The 19,538-nt window shown below is 47.7% G+C and overlaps 1 protein-coding gene across 6 annotated transcripts in view; it reads right to left on the minus strand.

Moving 5' to 3' along the window:
- Ttc7b (tetratricopeptide repeat domain 7B) overlaps positions 1–19,538 on the minus strand; it is a 236,444-nt gene that overhangs the window by 198,307 nt on the left and 18,599 nt on the right. For 4 of the 6 annotated variants that reach the window (XM_004837069.3, XM_013065309.3, NM_001303304.1 and 1 more), the window contains 2 exon segments: positions 14,576–14,730; positions 10,451–10,619 (listed from right to left, as the gene is read on the minus strand). In XM_004837069.3, coding sequence (XP_004837126.1) covers positions 10,451–10,619; positions 14,576–14,730 — 324 coding nt within the window. 6 annotated transcript variants of the gene reach the window in all.

Here is a 19,538-nt window from a genome sequence, read left to right on the forward strand (position 1 = left end):
TGAGCAAAGCAACCACCTGGCCTAGAAGCCTTTAGTCCATGGCCTGGAGAGGGCAGCATGAAAGAGGACTTGCACTGCCCACCCTGAATGCTTTGGGCATAGTCAGAGCACAAGGAGCCTGGAGCCAACCTACCACATCCATGCTCTCCTGGGACCCAAGGATGGAGCCCCAGTCAGTGGCCTGAGAACCCCAGGAACATGTTTTCATTTTCCTTGGAAAGAAGGCTGCTGCCTGGAGACATTCCAGGATGGGAAAATTAGCTTTGAAGTAGAAAAGTAAAGCATCTATTAGGAAACAGTCTCCAAGTTGCCCTGCTGGGGTCTAACCTCTTCCTGATATCCAGTGTTGTTAGAATCAGCCCTGAGGAGAAAGAGCAGATACACTCTCATGCTTCAGCTTTTTTCATATTTTATGGAGGAAAACTAAAGATATATGTTTCCTCTGTGGTCTCACATATGGAACATGACAATGGTTAAGTTAAAACTACTTACTATGAAAAATTTCTAATTCAGCTTGCTTCAAGCGTTTTCTGACATGCCAACACACCACCAAAGTGTGCTGGAAAAACAAATGCGTTATCAGTGCCTGAGAAATGCCATGATCGGTGCATTGTCTCCCTGGTGCTGATATTTCTACATTTTTCTCTGGTAGGAGGCGCACAGTTGACAGTGAACAATTCTAAAATTGTCTTGTCAGTAAAGGCAAAAGGTCTGCTGGCCTGAACATGAATCACATTAGGCTGAGGTCTGTGAGTACGTGAAGACACTGTGCTTTCAAGCAGGGAAAGGAGGGCTGAGATCCAAATCTTTTTGGAGGTGGGTTCTTTATTTAAAGATTAGCGGGCCAGGGATTTAGCTCAGTGGTTTCGCCATGTGCTGCACAAGCATAAGGACCTGAGTTCGATCCCCAGTACCGAAAAAAAAAAAAAAAGATTAGCACTTACAAGCTTTGGGGAAACTGTCAGACTTCTGAAAAGCCTGGCCCAAGAGTGCCCATGGCCTTCGTGCAGCCTCTCATGGAAGGCAGTCATGTCCATTTCTCCTCTGCCACCCCAGCTTAGAGAGTGGGCTCCTAATACACACAGCAGGTCCAAGGAGAGCTCCTGGCCAGTTCCATGCAGTGAGGAAGTCAAAGAGGGTGAGATGTCTGCCAAGGGGAAGTGGTACGTAATATCACCACCTCCTCCCTACTGTTCCTCACTTGGGCTCTGAGAAACATGAAGTATGTCCTCACTGGAGGAAAGACAGCCTCTTTACAAAACACTGCTGGAAAAACTGAATGTCAACCTGCCAAAGATTAAAACTAGACCTATATATTTCACTGAGCACTAAACTAAAATTGAAGTGGATCAAAGATCTAAATATTAAAACAGAAACACTAAACTTGTTATAAGATACGTTAGGTAGAACTCTCAAAGACATTGGCATAGGAAAAGACTTTATGAACAAATCTTCAGTAGCACAGGAACTAGCACAAAGAATCAACAACTGGGATCTCATCTTATTAAAATGCTTCTGCACTGCAAGAGAAACCACCAACAGAGCTAAGAGACAGCCTACAATGTGGGAAAAAATTTTTACCAGCTGTTCCTCAGACAAAGGACTACTATCTAGAATATACAAAGAACTTAAAAAAACAGACCCCTCCCAAATTTAAAGTCCCAATTCAAAAATGGGCATCTGAAATGAATAGACATTTCTCAGACAAAGAAGTAAAAGCAGCAAATAAGCATATAAAAAAATGTTCAACATCACTGGTCATTCAAGAGATGCAGATGAAAACAACACTGAGATTCCACCTCACTCCAGAAAGAATGGCTGCTATCGTGAAATCAACCAATAACAAATGCTGGTGGGGCTGTGGGGAGAAAGGAACCCTTCTCCATCGCTGGTGGGAGTGCAGGCTGGTGCGACCACTGTGGAAATCACTATGGAGATACCTTGAAAATTAGGATTAGAGGTCCCATTTGACCCAGCTATTCCCCTGCTGGGTACCTTCCCCCAAAGAATTAAAAGAATCATACCACAGCGATATATGTGCACCCATGTTCATAGTGGCACAGTTTGTAATAGCTAAAACTTGGAAATAGCCCAACTGCCCATCAACTGGAGGCTGGATAAAGAAAATGTATTGTTGGGGATTTTTTTATATAATAGAGTACTATTCAGCCATAAAGAACAAGAAATTAGAGACATTTATAGCTATGGATCAGCATTGAGGCCATACTCTTAACAGAAATAAATAGGACACACATGTGTAAATACCAAATAGTTTCTCTAGAGTGAAAAACTAAAAGTGTAAATAAGGATCAAAATGTATAATAGATCATGTGAACTAGGAAGGAAAGGTCTAAAGGGGAAGGGGAAGTGGGAGGGGTAGGGGAAAGGAAAGAAAGGAAAGGAATAAATATGAGAAAAGGAAAAAATGGAAACAGTATTTGTAAATAGGGAGGAGTGGAGGGGTTGAAGGGAGGGCAGGGGAAGGGCGAAAAAATAAGAACCAAGATATATCATGTAAAGGTACAAATTCTCAATGATGAATGTCATCGTATTGTACATCTAAAATGTACCAATAAACTTAATGAAGATGATGATGAAGAAGAAGAAGAAGGAGAAGGAGGAGGAGGAAAAGAAGAAGAACAGGAGGAAGAGGAAGCAGCAGCAGCAGCAGCAGCAGCAGCAGCAGCAGCAGCAGCAGCAGCAGCAGCAGCAGCAGAAGCAGAAGAAGAAGAAGAAGAAGAAGAAGAAGAAGAAGAAGAAGAAGAAGAAGAAGAGGAAGAAGAAGAAGAAACTTCAGGTATGTGAGCTCCGCAGTCTATAGGAGCCAATTCCCAAATACTGGCCTCTGGCTCCTGGCTGGTAAGGGAAGCCCTCCTCCCTGAGATAGCTCCTCTTCCTCTAAGATCCTCTTTCATCAGCCAGTGCACTTAGCATGTGACTTATGAAGACAGTTATATGATTCCTCTTGCCTCTAAACGCAACACTACTTGAGGCACCTGATCCATGCAAATGTGAACAGCCTTTTACAGTTAAATCATTCACCCAGGTCCAACTCCAAAAAGTTCTAACCTTCCAGTCAGCCCTGGGCAAGACTGATGAAGTCCAGGACACACACCTAAGCCATGCCTTCAAGCAATCCCATTAAGATAACCTCTCCAGCTGCCCTGGGCCTGGGTATTCCCCGTCCTCCGGCATTACCCGCTGGACCTCATACTTCCCCCTGAAGATTTCTCTCTGAAAATACTGATCCCAGGTCCCACATCTGGACAAGGTAGATCCACTGAGGCACGAGTGTGTTGATGGAAGAAAGCCAGGCTCTCTTTCACCCTGCACCTGGAAGCTACCAGGGCATCTGAGGAGGTGCATCCACTTGCGGTCAAGCCCAAGGGATACATAAGAACAGAAGCAGCTAACATTTGATGATCTGCCAGGCATTGTGATAAGTGCTTTACATGTACTCATTCCCTGTAATAACTCTATTATATAGATACTATTATTATTTCCATTTTACAGGTGAGAAAACTAAGACCCAATGAAGTCACACTTTGTCCAAGATACTTGGGTGAATAAGTGACAAAGCCAGAAATCACACCTGGGCAATTGGACTCCAAAGCCCCACACTCTTAATTTGTGCACCAGTAGAGAGATACCAAACCTAAGAGCAAAGGAGGAATGAAGAAGATGAAGGGAGCTCTGTACAGCCCCCCAACGTGGTCCCACCTTCTCCACCTAGGCACAAAGATCATGCAACTTAGCAGAAAAGTTTCCTATCAGGAAACAGCACCTCATCTGCCTCCCCTCACTCTGGCCTTGTCCCCTGTTCGTGTGCAACAAGGGGAAAATCCCTTCCCCTCTCTGGAAGTCTCCCCCACTGGAAAGCAAAGCATTTATAAGAGAGAAGACCCCATATACTCTTTGGAGTCAGTCCTCTGCTTTGGCACTATGCAACCTGGGCAGGAAGTTAAGCGCCACCTGCTGTTTGCAGGTTCCTAATCTCACTCCTCTTCGGCTCCAGCCCCCCACATCCCATGGCCCTGCATTGCCCTTTCTTTCTCCTGGAATCCTCTAGTAGTTCCAGGGGAGTCAAAGAGACGATGAACACGTCTAACCAAAGGCTTACATGCCCTACCCCCAACCTCTTTTCTTCTTTGTCCCAGGGGCCTGGCAGCTATGGTCCTACAAGAAACTTCTCACTGGCGGATGGTAGCAGACCTGATGGATGGTACTTCCATTCATCCTAGGCCTCGCTCTCTTTTCCCTTTCTATAACCTGCAGCATGCTAGCAACCCACCTTCACTCTCACATACGACAACTGTGCCCTAATGGATGGTAGAGGAACACGACCTCAGACAGCGGAGCTGCCCCACAAACCTGGACCAATGTGTCCCTGACCAGAGTGATAGATGTTTAGTCCCTTTATCACAGCACAGTACATACCAGGTCTATTTAGAAAGGCTATCTCTAGAAAGTCGTGCACTACCATCTCCCACTGCCCTAGCTACAGAAAGTCACCCCATGTCCAGCAGGTCTAAGACCCACTCTTTACTGTTCCCAGGCTCCCCCCTTGGGAGAACAATATCTGTGGCCACTGTGTCCTGGAGACTCCCTCAGTGTCTATCCCAAAGACAAGTCCTCCACTCACTTGGTTCACCCAATGCTGGAAGCCAAACAGTTTCTCCACTTCTCCCATTTCCATTCTTGGCTTCTCTAACTTTAAGAGACAGAAGGAACAGGGGCAGGGAGAGTTGAGATGTCTTAGCAGCTCCCTGATGAAAGGCAAAATGAATGTGCAGCCTCCAGAAAAGTGGCCAGCACCAGACCATGAAGGTGCCATGCGAGCAGGATCTCGAAAATGCAGCCACTGTTATGGTTTATATCTAGATGTCTCCACAAAATGTGTCCTCATGAGATTGTAGGCAGGACCTCTAGAAGGTGATTGGATTATATATCATTATAGCTGACTTGCTATTAGACATGAAGGCCTAGTCAAAAGAGGCAGGTCACTGTGGGTACAACCTGGAAGGTTACATCTCCCTTCCTGGCTCTTCCCTTGACTCTCTCTGCTTCCTGGTTGCTGTGCAGTGAGCAGCTGTTCCTCTGCCATGTCCCTGTCCCACACCATCCTGGCTCAGAGCCAGCCAACTATGGACTGAATTCTCTACAAACTGTGAGCCAAAATAAATCCTTTCTCTAAACTTCCAAGAGTTGGGCATTGTGTCTCAGTGACAAGGAAGTGACTAAGACAGATTTTGGAATGAGGAATGAGGTCTTTACCGAGACATGGCCTGACCATGCGCTTCAGAGCATCTGGAAATTGTTCGTGGGAGGAGAAGATTAAAAAGGTTTGGAGAGGTCTGTTGGAGAGGCAGCCCTAGAACACTATAAGCTAAGTTTGACAGGAGACTCTGGTTGGAGCTCAGAAGATCAGAAAGCTGTTAGAAATGCAGATGAAAGACCGGGATCAGAAGGTTTTAGTTGGGAACGAGGACTCCACTGGCAGTTGGACTCTGTGTTACACTGTGGCAGAAAAGTTATCTACATTTTGCTATTGCAGGAGACTGAGATTATGGGCTAATTAATCTGGTGGAGGAAATTTCAAGGCAGCCTAACATTCAGGCTGTAGTATGGATACTGCTTGCTGCTTTTAATCAGGTTTATACTGAAAATCAGGAACAAAAAGCCCATTTGAAAAGTTTTCATTTTTGCCAGAAAGAAATTTCCCACAAAAATGGAGCACAGCACAGCTTGACTGCTGAAAAGATTAGCATTAAAAAGAAGCCAAATACTTTATAACAGGAGGAGAGGTAAGGTGGCTTGAGGGCATGTGAGGACAGAGGAAGGCCCCACTCATTGCAGGCTCAAAACTGTAAAAGTGAAAGACTTTTCTTTGAGGAGAAAGCTCCAGGGCCACGTGCTCTAGAATTGCTGCCTACGAAATTTGTTGCTTGGGATCCAGTTCATAGTGCTCAGCCATCCCCAGCCACTCAGAGGCTTCTGCAGCCACAATTCAAGGGGGCTCAGGTACCACTTAAGCTGGCAGGAGACCCTAGCATTATCAACATGGTGCTGGTTTTGGGGTTTTTTTTTTTTTGGTACCAGTGATTGAATTCGGGTCCTTGCACTTGCACAGCAGGCGGTGAAACCACTGAGCTAAATCCCCAGCCCAACATGGTGCTGGTTTTACAGGCATGCAGAATGAAAAGTTGTACAGTAAGGAAGGTTTCCATCCAGATTTCAGGAGAGGGCCTGGGAGGCCAGGAGTTATGCCTATGAGAGGATAGTGTGTAAAGCCATGAGAATAAAACCGAAAGTGGAGTGGAGACCCCAGGAATTTGGAGAAGCCAGGAACATGGACATCTGAGGAAAGCTGCAAGGAGTAAGCAAAGCCAGCACAAGAGAGAAGCCATGAGGGGTACAACCACTGGCAATGCCATAGGGGCAGGACCACCCAAGCTCTTCAGAGTTTATGGGTTGCCACAACTTGCCCTGAGCCTGGACATGGAACACAGGATTTAATGTTTGCCCTGCTGGATTTCAGTCTTGCTTTAGTCCCATTCCTTCCTATTCTCTTCATTCTTCCTTTTGGAATGGGAAGGTTTATCCCAGGCCATTGTATGCTGGAAGTATTTAACTTCTCTTTGATAAGCATAGGGGTTCACACCTAAGAGTCTGCCTTAAGTCTCAAAAGAGACTTTGGAATTGGACTTGGACTTCTAGCAATACTGAAACTTTTGGCAACTCTTACAGATGGACTAAATCAGTTGGCATAAAGAGATGTATATGAATCTTTTGGGGGCCAAGAGTGAAATGTTATGGTTTATATCTAGATGTCCTCCTAGAGTCTCATCTATCATAGGTGGGACCTTTAGAAGGTGGTTGGATTATAGCAGGCTCTGAGCGGAGGCTCCTGGAATCACCAAAATTATAAAAAGTCCAACCAAGGGAACATCTACAAATGGTATCAGTAATTGAGCAGCAAGTATGTACCAGATACAGTGCTATGTCCTGAGCATAGCAAGTCAACGAGAGAGAATCTTTCCTTTGGAGGAATCAGACCGGCAGGGGCATCTGATGATGGTACAACTCATTCCAATATATTTCCCACACAATCCTAACCCACTGGGCTATGATGGCATCAAATATGGCCAATTCTAAATGGGTAAGTACCAGATGGCTTCAGAGATGACAAGAAACAGAGCTTAGAGAAAACTTCTAGGGAGAAACACAGAAAAGTGCAGGGTTCCAAGAGAGACTGGGGTGGGAGTGAGAAGGGGAGCAGGTACAAATCAGGGCATTTTCTAGAGCCCTGAATGTCTTCTCTCCGAGGAAACCCTACCTGGCCAAGGGAGAGCCAGTGCATATTTAAGAGAGGAGAGCAAAGAGAATCATGGGCTTAGGAGCTAAACTCTCCACCGTATTTATTTCTAAGCACCCCCATCTGTCACCCAAAGGGAGGGCACAAGTCAAGTCCTGGCCTGACCTTATTCTAGCTGTAGGACTCTAGCCAAGTTTCTCTAATCTCCTTGTGCCCCAGTTTCCCCATCTGTAAAGTGGAAAGAATAATGGCATTTACCTCAAGGGCTGGTTGTGAAGACTGAATCAGATACCCAAATAAGGGCACAACACCTGGCAGGGAGGACTCTCAGTGTAGCTGGCCACTGATGTCAGACCTCACTCATTCTCCTTTCTCTCACTGTCAACTCAGAGTGTGCAGAAATAAAAGGGACAGGAAAGCCTCACCATAGCACTGGCCCCTAGGAGGTCCTCGGTAACTGAATGGCTGGCTCTGAGTCCCAGTGAATGAAGGCTGATAGTCCTTGCAGGGGGAAGAGTTACCAGTCAATGCTGGAAGACCAGACCTGTGGGCTCAATGGCATTTCCAGGCTGTAGCGAGAACCCTGGTCATGTCAGACCCCAGGACACCATGGAAAACTCTGCAGGTCAATTCCGCCGCACAGTGTTCAGGTCACACAAACGAAGGGGTAGTCTGGAGGCATGGCCACCCAAGGGGTGGCTGTCACTAAGCCCCAGCCTGGTCTTGCCATGGGGGATGAAAAGAATGCTCTTCTCTTCTTTCCAAAGACTCAGAAAACTAAATATTTAAGTGGAATGAATGGCCTCAATTTTGAAATGTTAACAGCTAACTCAAAAGTGTTGAAATCACTGCCCTGGTGAAATAAAGCCCATCTCAGGCAGCTTGCAGGACAGCGTGGCACAAGTTGCGAATTAAGGGATGTTGTACATTGACACTAGTGGACTCCCTTGTCAGTTGCCTCCCCTTGCAAACTCTCTAGCTTGGTGAAAAAACAGAGGAGGGACCAATGGCTTCTTGAGCTCCTTGGACAATCTCTCGTCTTTGACAATTTCTACAAATTAGGCTGGCATGTTTCATGTCACTTCTAGTCTCCACTGTCCATCAATACTCATTTCTAAGCAAGTATTTATATCATGCTATTTGTGGGGGATTTTGATGCATTTTATATACTACCTTATGTAATTCTTATAACCTCCTTAAACCTTGATAAATGGGGAAACTGAGGTACAAGAACTTGCACAAGCTCACATAGCCAGAGAGTGAATGTGATGGGAGTTGGCCCCACACAGAGGGTTCAGAGTTGGTGCTCATAATCATCACTCTACACTGCTTCTCACCAGCTCCTAGGCTTTCACCAGCCACTTCCGCTGGACAAAATGACCCTTACCTCTCCCGATCACATGTGAATCTGCTTGTAACTGCAAAAGTCAGAAACTACTCAGAGCTCAGACTCTCAGGAGCCAGCCAGGGTCCCAAGAGCCAGAGCCACACTCATGGCTGGGGGCCCACTGTTAACTACAGATTACCCAGGACTAGACCTAGGGTCCAAGTCTCCTGTCTTCTTTGCCCACCTTGCATGGAAGCCACATACTGAGCTGGCAATGCCACCTGCAGACAGTCTGCCTCCACTCATCCCAGAGCCAAGACAAAGATCTGAGCTCTGGTGCTCAGCAGAACCCAGCACCACCTCCCACTCCTAAACAACAAACCAACTCCTGGTTACAATCCACTGGGTCCCAGGTCAATCAGGTGACTGGCAAACACTTGTTCTCATTTCAGTACATACACACACACACAGCTCCCAGCAGCCTAAGGCACATGGGGAGGTAGGTGAGCACAGAGAGAGAAGAGGGCAGATGCAACACAGACCCCAGTAGCCCCCACAGCTCAGACTGATGCAAACAAAGCAGATGCTCTCAGAACCCCAGAGACAGCCTCAAGGACCCTGCCCATTGAACTATCCGAGTGCCCTGTCAAGAGCAATGGCATTTTTTCCCAGACCACAGGGACATTTAGAAGATGAATTAGATGGACCCGGCAGTCCTTGTGGCTCCCCAGGGAACTGAGCGAATACATCAAGGCTGTCACAAGCTCTGAAGAACATGCCTCTGGCCAGGTCTTTGATCGGTGCTGCACAGTACAACTGAGTCAGACGCGCTGGACCACTGCAGGCCCTGAATCTCAGCCAGACAGTGCTGACAGCACGCAAGTAGCCAGATCACTGCTGTTCCAGCCACAGTCAGCCACAGTGCGTGGTCTGGCCAGCAGGCTCAGAAAGCAGAGGAGCTGGCCCAGATGGTCTACTTCTTGCCATGGCCTTAGGAGTCCAGTTCCGAGTGTCCCTCCTCCTGGAAGCCCACCTGGCCCTGCTGGCCTGTAGTGACCTCTCTCGCCTCTGAAAAGGTGTTACCCACTCCTGGCTCTCACCATGTGCTGTCTTGTCATTGATTAAGCACTGAGTATGTGCCAGGTACTATATTAAGTGCTTCACATATACCACTTGGCTCCATCCTCCTCACTCTCTGAAGTGGGTATGATTATACCCATCACAGAGGAGGAATTGGCAGCCTGGAAATAATAACCTGTGTAGAGTAGCAGTATGTCCTGCCTGTCCATCCTTTTTCTTTCCATGGCACTGCATCCTCTCACAAGATTATGAGTTCCTTTGTGGCAGTAGAGATATTTACACTTCCTCCTGTCCCCTGAATAGAGACCTGTTAACCATCAGAGGACTATTATCATGTATCAAGTAATTGGCCTTAATTAACCCAGAGGTGACATCAATGAATAAAAACATGGTTGGCCACATGGGCAGTTGACCATATGATATGTATCCTTGTATGTGTTGTGCAGTAACTTAATTACCAAGAAAAGATCCTGGTTAAGTTGCAGGTTAATTATCAAGGAAGTTTACCAAAATACTTTCCTTCATTCCCTTCAGTGATAACTGAAGAACTGAACCTCTGAGGAAACAATGTGTTGGGCTTAAAATTATCCAGGACATGAGGTGGGGCTGAGCTGGGAATCACCAAGTTAATCATAGCCAAGGGCACAGGAGTCAAACAGAGGGCCCAGGAAGGCTGTGCTGGCTCCAGAGAACGGGAGGGACCCAAGGGAAAAGCACACGGGACTCACCTTTGGTAGCATAGGCTTCTGCAATCATGCGCAACCTGTACGGAGAGATGGCCATCAGGGGCAGGTCATCGAGGCCCACCCGGGCATAAATGTTCAGAGCTTCTTTATAATCTCCTTCCACATAATTCAACTTGGCCATGATCAGATTGGATTCTTGTAGGAATTCTGACTAGAAGGAAAAGGAGAAAAAGCATTTTCCTACAATATTATGCATGATGTTCCCTCAGGACCTAGCCATCTGCTGTCATAAAACCCCGTAACGCCCAACGTGAGAAGTTGGACACGGATGCTCATAGCAGTAATTTCCCAAATGTCCATCAGGATGTGGTATGGCCATAAAATGGAATATTACTCAGTCATAAGAAAAGATGAGGTACTAATATATGCTACAACATGGATGAACCCCCAAAACACTCCCAAGTGAAAAAGCTAGTCAGAAAGGCCACAAATTATCAGACCCCATTTATATGAAATGCCCAGAACACTCAAATCTATAGAATCAGGAAGCGGGTTGGTGAGTACATAGGGCTATGGGCTAAGGAAGTGAGAGGTGATGTTTGTGCAACTTCATGAATATACTAAAAGCCAATGAAGTGTACACTAAATAGATGAATTATATGACAAGTCACTTGTATCTCAATAAAGCTGTTGTGAAAAAACAAAACCAAAGCCTGCATCTCCCCTGGGCTGGGCCAAGGATGAAAGGAATGCTTCCTTGGTAAAACATGAGCAATGCGAGTCCGCACCAGCTGACAAGGGAAAGCTGCCCCCACTTCCTGGAGGGTCCTGGGCCCGGCACAGCAATACACAGACTGCAGCCCAAACAACCCAAGGACAGGTTTACCATGGGTACAAAGTCAGGGCTTGCTTTCTTGCCAGGGCAAACTGTTCCCACTGAGCAGTTGAAGCTTGTGAAGCAAGGTATGGACCAGGGTTGCCTGTCCTAAGGCTGAGGACTCTACCAGCTCTGAGACAGCTCACCTTCCTCCCCACCCCTCAGTCCACCCACCAGCCTCATTCTCTACCCGGCCCTTCTTCACGTCTCAACAGCTGGAGGCAGAAGAGATGACCGAGCCATCTAGACAAGGAAACAGATCCAGCACCCTCTCCTAGGCCTTCTCCTGGGAGCACAAGCTCCCGAGCGAGGGTACATGTCTCAGCTTGCAGAAGAGCACCACGAAGCTGCACCACCATGCAACTGACAGCCTTAACAGACAGGCAGCAAGACACAGCGGCCCAGGCAGAGCACAGCAGAGCACCCATGCAGGCCACAGGGTCAGCTCCCAGGCATTTCTTGGAAAGCAGCAGGGACACCAGGCAGCCCCACAGAGGATGCTCAAAGAGAACTGAAGGCAGCAAAAGGGGCTGAGGAGCGGCCCTTGGGAGAGGACGTTATGCAAGAAATCAGGATGATGTGTGGAGACAGAGCAACCAAAGCAGACCAGAGAAGGGAGAAAAAGAGCTATGAAAAAAGCAGCCACCACAGGGCTTCTCCACCGCCATGGGGACCGGCCTGGCTTCTGAGGAGACTCGACATCCTCCCCCTGCCCTGAGCCCTCTGGCATCTAAGAAGCACTGCCTTGAGCAGGCTGAAGAGAAGGGGAGAATGTGGGTCGGTGTCTAATGAGGATGGGTCTCAGTTTGGGAAGATAAGTGCTCTGGAGATAGAGGGCAGGGAGGGCTGCACAGCAGTGTGAACGTGATTAAGGCCCCGAGCTGTGCACTTGAAAGACTGTTACAATGGTCAGTTCTATGTTATGTACATTTTACCACAAGAAAAAACAAAAGTTAAAAAAAGAAAACAGATGGAAAATCAGCTTGGAGAAGATGACAAGTCCGGAGGCACAGGACGGACACCTGGGAGGAACCTGCTGGGCAAGTCCATCCGTACAGTGAGCAAACAGCTTGGCCAGGACCAAGGCCACTCAGCTGCCTGATGCAGGGAGAAGAGCCCCACGGACCCGGGGCTGCCTCACTTGCGGTGAGCTGGTTTCCAGCCCTGAGTCAGAAACCAGGTCTCCCTTCTCCTGGTCTGGGGCTCTTTCCATTGCCCAGTGTTGCTGACTCACTCCACTCTCCCCAGGCACAAATCGCTTGAGACACAAGGCCAAGTAAAAAGGAAGTGTCACATTAGCCAGTGTGAATGGGGCAACACACTTGTGCAAAAGCTGTGCAACTCCGGCACATTCTTTATAAAATGGAAGAGACTAGAAAACAGCAGCTGGAGTAAAACTTAGGTAGACACAATAAAACAGCAGGAAGTGACAGGTGTTTGGTGTGTTTCTGTTTGAGCTTAAAACTGTCCTGAGCTACGAAGGTCTACAGTTGAGAAACAAGAAGTTCAGAGAGGTTAAGTAACTTAGCAAGATCATACAGCTTATAAAGCCAGAACCAGGACTCAAACTCCAGAATTTTAACTTGAAATTCAATGCTCTCACTACCACACTGAGTTATAGAGGATGGACTGCAGAGAATGGTGAAATAAATGACAATTTTCCACGATGAAGGTGGGGTTAGGAGTGGGAAAGAACTGAGCTAGATGTCAGACAGCCACAGGACTGTTAGGTCTGACTGGCCGGAGCTGCAGCCACATGGGCTCCTGTCCCTCCCTCACCTCCTACCAACCAAGACCCACCACCAGGGTCACCAGAAGATCCTTGGTGGAGAACAGGTGACACACAGACAATGGCTCCCTAACTCTGAGCCAGTGTGGCCTGGCCTTGAGAAGGAAAAGCAGGAAGGCAAAGACCTGGGTTTAAGGTCCAAACGAGGCAGCAAGGCCTTAGGAACACGGGCTTCCTTTGAACCAGCCTCCAGGGCCGTGTCCAGCACAGACGTAGAGACAGACAGACACAGGAGTGGAGTGTCTTCAGAGGAGGCTATGTCAGGGCTTCCAGAAGCCTGGGCTGGACAATCACAGGCATCAATACTAGCTCAGGCCAAGCCCTCAGTTGCAACAGGGCTAAAGAGTGGCCAGAGGAAAAATATCTCAGAGTGAAGGCTCACAGGCACTCCTCCGGGGTTTACTCCATTTAAATCTGGAGATATGAGCCATGGAGAGAGAAGGTACCTCCCCAAAGTCACACAGCAAGTTAGGACCAAGCCCGAATTTCCAATACAGATGCAAAATATAAAGTCAACGAAAATATGGCTTCAGATGGGGAAAGAAATACGCACCAACAGACAAGAGAAAAGGCCAAACAAATAGCTCTGGAGGATTCTGAGATGGGAAGAAAAGAAAAATAAAAGCAAATTCATCAATTAAAAGGAAAAAGTCAGAGCTTCAAAAGTTCACCAAAGACTTTCTGTCCTCCATGGAAAATACATCCTCCGGAAAAGCGGGGGTCATAGAGAAGATGAGCAGGGATGTAGTAGCCACCTTGGTGAGAGCGACCTCAGAAAGCTGTGAGAGCCAGACTTCAGGGTGGGAAGCGCCCAGGGCCAGGAAGTGTGAGCTAACGGGGCAGGACGAGGGACAGACAACCACAGGCCAGAGGTCCCTTGCAAAAGGCAAAAGAGTGGGTGGAAGGGGGCTCATAAAAACCAAAGAGAGGAAGAGAGCAGAAAGGGAGCTGAGTGCAAAATTGGACAGAAGGCAGAGCAGAATCTGAGCTGTCCCAGGCTGGGAGCTGAGGGTCCTCACTCAGGCAGCAGAAGTTCCTTGTTCCCACCCACACTGAAGTAGTGCCAGGCCTGTTGGCAACAGGATGAAACCCCCACAGCTCTGAGCCACAGCAGCCTGTTACATTCATGAGCCACATGATTTAGGAGGAAACTGTGCACTAATGACACTCACATCAACTTCTCTCTTTTCTAGAAGGGACAAAGCATCAGGTTGAGCTCTGGGCCATACATGAAGCTTTACCTAGAGCACCTCACGAGCCAACTGCTCCTGTTGGGGAGGATGTGTCACTGAGGACTCATCAGGTGGGCGGCCAGCTGGGGGTTGCCACGCTGGTCATGCAGACAGCTGGCCTGCTTGTAAGAACACAGCCACGGTGGATGTGCAGATATACCCCAAACCTGGCTAGTTCGTCTCTGGGCATCTTTTCCAACCACACACTACTGAGGAGATGATGACACCACCTCCCACCATCCCCTCTTCATCTCAGAGGCCCACAGTACCTTGAGATTCCCTCGGTCCAGGGTGGCAGTCAGATGTTTGCGGACCTCAGTCAGCTGGGGCCTGGGGCCTCGGGGACTGGCACCCTGCCTCAGGGGGTGCTCCTTCAGGTACTGCTCCAGCTTCGACTCCCCGAGGAGAAGTTCTGCCATGTCATCTGCAAAACAGAGAGAGAGGCTAAAAGGGAAGCCCCAAGGACCTCAGGACCCCATACCCCAAGGCTCCAGGCCCCAGTGAGGCCCTTCTGGAGCCTCATAACCTTAGATGGGGTCTGAATGGTGCCATCTCTCAGTGAACCAGGTTCACTCCAAGGGATGCCAAGCTGCGCTGGCTCAAGCACTCAGTCATTCCTTCATCACACACTGACCGACCCCAGAAAGATGAGTACCTAGTGCCATGGAAAGAGATCAATAGGCAGAAAAGAAAGCTGTCTTATGATAATAAGTCATATAAAGCATCATAAAAGCCAAATGCAACACATTCCCAAGAGTTTGGCATGAAGATCCCCTGACTCTTCTGTGTTCTGTGGCCTCCTACACAGACAGGAGCTGGTGGGTCTCTGTAAAGTCAGATTCCTAAGGTGGGCTTGTGTCAAAACCATATAGATACACCTGGGAGTGTCTGCAGGAAGTGTTTACTCCTGAGACAACATACAGAACTTGAAGTGTTACCATTTTGCTATTGTCTGTGTTGGCTTGTTAGTTAGAATAAAAAGTTCACTCCAGGAGTAGGTCTTTGGAATCCATATCCCAGACTGTTCTGAATGACTGCAGAACTGTTCATACATCAGCCTGAAGATGATTTGATTTTTCTGTAATGTACAGAACATAATTGTAATTAAAATATAAAATCGGTTTTCAAAGGTTTCAAAGGATATGTCTCAAGCCTATGATAGTAGTTACAGCTAGGATACAGAGGAGACTTCAGCTGGAGCTAGTGGCCAAAAAGGACATTAGCTTTAACTATAGCAATGGTGGTGAACTTATGGCACCATTATGTGTTATTGTGGTTTTCTTTTAAGACAAAAGATGTTAATGTTTGAATTATTTTTTCTAAAACCTCAGTATTCAGGTTTAATTGCAATGTTGGCACTTTGAGCTATGTAAGTGGGTTTTGGGTTGCAGTTTGGGCCCTCATCTCTAAAAAGTTTCATCATTACCGATCTATAGTAACATTCTGGTCCTAGAAAACAAAACAGATTTGCCTATGATATATGAAATTTTAAATTACTTCAAACAGTAATCATTTGAGTACACATTGAGCTTGTGGGTTGATGGCCCACCAAAGGCACCAGAAGTCTTTTCCAGGGCTTCCTGTGTGTCAACCCAAACTGCAGTCTACAGGCCTCAGCAGTGCTTTGTCTGTGGACAGGGAAGCTCAAATAATCTCTTGGAGATGTGACCTTAATTCCTGGGAAGAGCAAACTACATCAGAGCAAGGCTGTGTTAAGCTACTATGCTCAAGAATTCTTTAGATGGTCAAGAAGATAATTTCCTATAAGATGGAAAGAAAATCAAATGGCCTGAAGCAGCATCCAACAGCAGAGGACGATGGCACAGTGCCCACTGAGGGTACCAGCCATGACACCGGGCAGGCAGGGAAGCACCAAACGCATCCCCCAAAGACATGAGTCCTCCTTGAGAAAGGACATCTTTTCCCATATCATGTTTTCTAAAGCCCGAGTGCATTTGATTCTGAGCACCTCTCGATTCCAACCTGCCACATTGAAGCAGTCTACGCTGGCCATTACGCTGGCCAAGAGCCCGGCTGCTGCTCACAGAAGCTATGCCTAAATGGTTGCCTCCAGTCCGCCTGACCCAAAGGAGGTCTAAAATACATATCATTGAGGATAAACAAGAGGAATTTCTGAGCAATAAAACGGGGGATATTTTTTAAATTCTTACCTCTGTGGTTTTAATTATTTATATGGATCAGAATTATGTTCAAAAAAGTAAAATAAATAAAATAGAACATGGGGTTCCAAGTTCTGGGTGTGAATCCATCTGTCCCTCTGTGACTCTGGCCCAGTGACTATACCTCAGTGCTGTGGGGCCCTCTAAGAAAGCGCCTCTCTACCTGAGCTGAGGACTCCTCTCCCTGCTGCTCCTCATGATTCCACCGGCCCCCTCTCTCCCCCATGCAGGACCCCTCAGGCCAGTCTGAACCACATCTAAAGCCAGCTACAGAATCCTCTTGCCTGGAAGAGAAATGACAGCGGTCAAGACCCCTGCTGTGTGTTTGAGCCCTGGGACCCTAGACATTCAGAGCACCAGTTCCCCATGGATAAAATGGGAGCCACAGCACTGTGCAGGCTTGGACTAGAGGTGATGAGTTCCCAGGGGGAAATGCTATGCCCAAGTGAGCACACCTGGGCCCAGGAGATGAGGCTGGACAGTGAACAACAAGCTGAGGAACAGCACAAGCTAAGCACCAGTGCAAGGGCCCAAAAAGTGGTAGGCAATTTCAGGACAAGACTGGAGAATCCAGCTGGGATCACAGCAAGGAGACACTGATGGTCCCCTCGGCCCCAGCCCCACAAGACAATGTCCACAGTGCCTGGCATGGAAAACAGGTCCTGGTCAAGTCCCCACACATCCCAGTCAGCTCACCCCCCCAGCCTTCAGAATGCTTGGGCCTCCTGGGGCGCCATGCGTTATGCCTCAGCAAGTCCTCCCAAGGCGCTGCAGCCCTCTCTCCCCACACGGCCCAGCCCAAACCACCCCAGCTGCCCCCAACCTGGGTGTCTGCTCCTTTTAGACTATAAAGCACAAATCCCTGCTGAGCACAATGTCTGGCACAAAGCCATTGCTCAATAAAAGGGGAATTAATCCAATGCCAGGTGAAGGTATTTGGACTGTATCCTCCAAGGTTAGGTCTGTTGCTGCCTGTAGCACTCTGCTACTGTCATCTTGGAATATTTACTCCCCTTCTTCCTCTAGTATTAAAATCTCTACATGGCTGCCCAACTAAAGACCAACCTTCTCAGGCTCCCTGGTGGTAGATGCTGCATGTGACTAATTTGTGGCCAATAGGACATAAAAAGTAGTGCAGCCCCTGGGCCACGCCCTTGCAGGGAGTGGGTGCACCCTCTGGTTCCTCTTCACACTACAGCCAGGCTGGAATGAGCATAATCACAGACCTCAGCACAAGAACCATCTTAAACCATGAGATGGAAGCTGCTGAGGAACAGCAACACAAAAGGAGCCTTGGTCCCTAACACCCAGGGGCTGCCACGGAGCCTTGGGCTGCTTATGATGAATTATATGCATGAAACACTAACTTCTATCTTCTTCTTGCTGAAGTCACTGCTATTCTGACCTTTGTTATAAGCAGCCTAACTGCTGTCCTGACCAGATTCCCCAAAGAAGAAGCAGGCTTCCTGTTGGGAGCCACTGTCTGGCAACATCTTAACAACACCCCTCCCCAAGCTCACTGGCATCCAAACAGAGATCCACAGAACTCAGGTGAGACCCTTCAGTTGTTCGGTGCCATTGCTGTTACATCCTAGGTGTGTACACGTTTATTTAGATAAAGGGTTGCATAAAGAGAAATGTAAAAACCACTACCCAAGTGCTATGCAAGATTTTTGTCCCTTGTGTTTCTCTGATCTCCTGACACTGGGGAAGGCACCAGATTCTTGATGCTTAGATGTAAAGGGACTCCAACTCCAGCTGGAACAACCAGGGGGCAGAGAGGGCTGGAAAGTTTCAAATGGGAGACAGAAGCTTTACTCAGAATTAGGAGACAGTCCCCTGGAGGTCCCCATCTCTCAGGACTGTTCAACATGACATCAGCACCAAGGTAGGTATGTACAGCAATGGACAGATTGGAGAGAAGGAGACAGCGCTTTCACCTGGTGAAAGGCATGTACCAGGTGCATGTTTGCAAGGAGGAAAACGTGGGGAAAGGCATTCCATGCAGAAGGAATAGAATATGAAAGGAGTAATACAGCCTACTTGTTTGGGTGACTCCAAGCACGTGGTTAGAGTGCTAGGTAAGGATGAGGAGGACAGTGCGGGGCTTCCTGCCAGAGGGGTAAAGATCAGATCCTCAGTTATAGACTGCTGCACACTCCATGCAAAGAGCTTATGATCTAACTTGAAATGTAGCATGGGGGATGCAAAAGAATTTTTCAAATTTTTGAAATTACTAGAGTCCCATTTAATCCCTCAAGCAAATTATATCACCTTTGTTGCCCTTCACAAAAGGTAAATTCCCTTCCACTCATACTCTGGACCAGGCAGGCAGATATAAAAAACATCATGAGCTCATGCCAGAGAAACCAATCAGAGGCTGCAAGACAATCCTAACGACTAGGTGCTAGGTGGCTGGACCTACGCTCCATGAGCTCTGCCTGTTCACACCTCGAGGGTTCTCAGTGCAGAACACTAGCAACAGGAAGAAAGAGGCGCCACCTAACCAGCTTTCACTGCCCAATCGTGGATCCAGCTACATGCTAGGACAGAGGTAGGAGAGCAAAACGGCACCCAAGGGCCAAACAGAAAATCAATTCCAGATGGATTAAAGAATTAAATACAAACTAACAGAGGATCTGAGTGTTAAAATAGATCATCACTTCCTGCCAAGATGGAGTCATAGAGGCCGAATTTACCCTCCTGCTTGAAACAACCCCAGAAACAAGACAGATGATGTGAAAAATCAGGTTTCACGACACTGCGCATCAGGTAACATAGAACAGAGATTCCTAAGAGGAGGACAAACAAGGTGAGCCCATGAATGCCTGGAGAGCTTCCATGTGTGACACGAGGATAAGAACCTTCCACCGGAACCCTGCCCACAAAGCCTTCCAATCCAAGGATGCTCCCCGCTCACCCACCCACACCAGGAGCACACAGCTGGGCTTTTCCCAGCTGCGTAAGGAGCAGCCACCCTGCGAAGTGGGCCAGGCAGGCAGGAGGTTTCCAGAATGTGAAGTCCCCACAGCACAATATGGAGCAGGGCTTT

Source organism: Heterocephalus glaber, unplaced genomic scaffold (genome assembly GCF_053883595.1).
Source record: "Heterocephalus glaber isolate CG9 unplaced genomic scaffold, H.glaber_assembly_v1.0 deba00001608, whole genome shotgun sequence".
NCBI classification, from domain to species: domain Eukaryota; kingdom Metazoa; phylum Chordata; class Mammalia; order Rodentia; family Bathyergidae; genus Heterocephalus; species Heterocephalus glaber.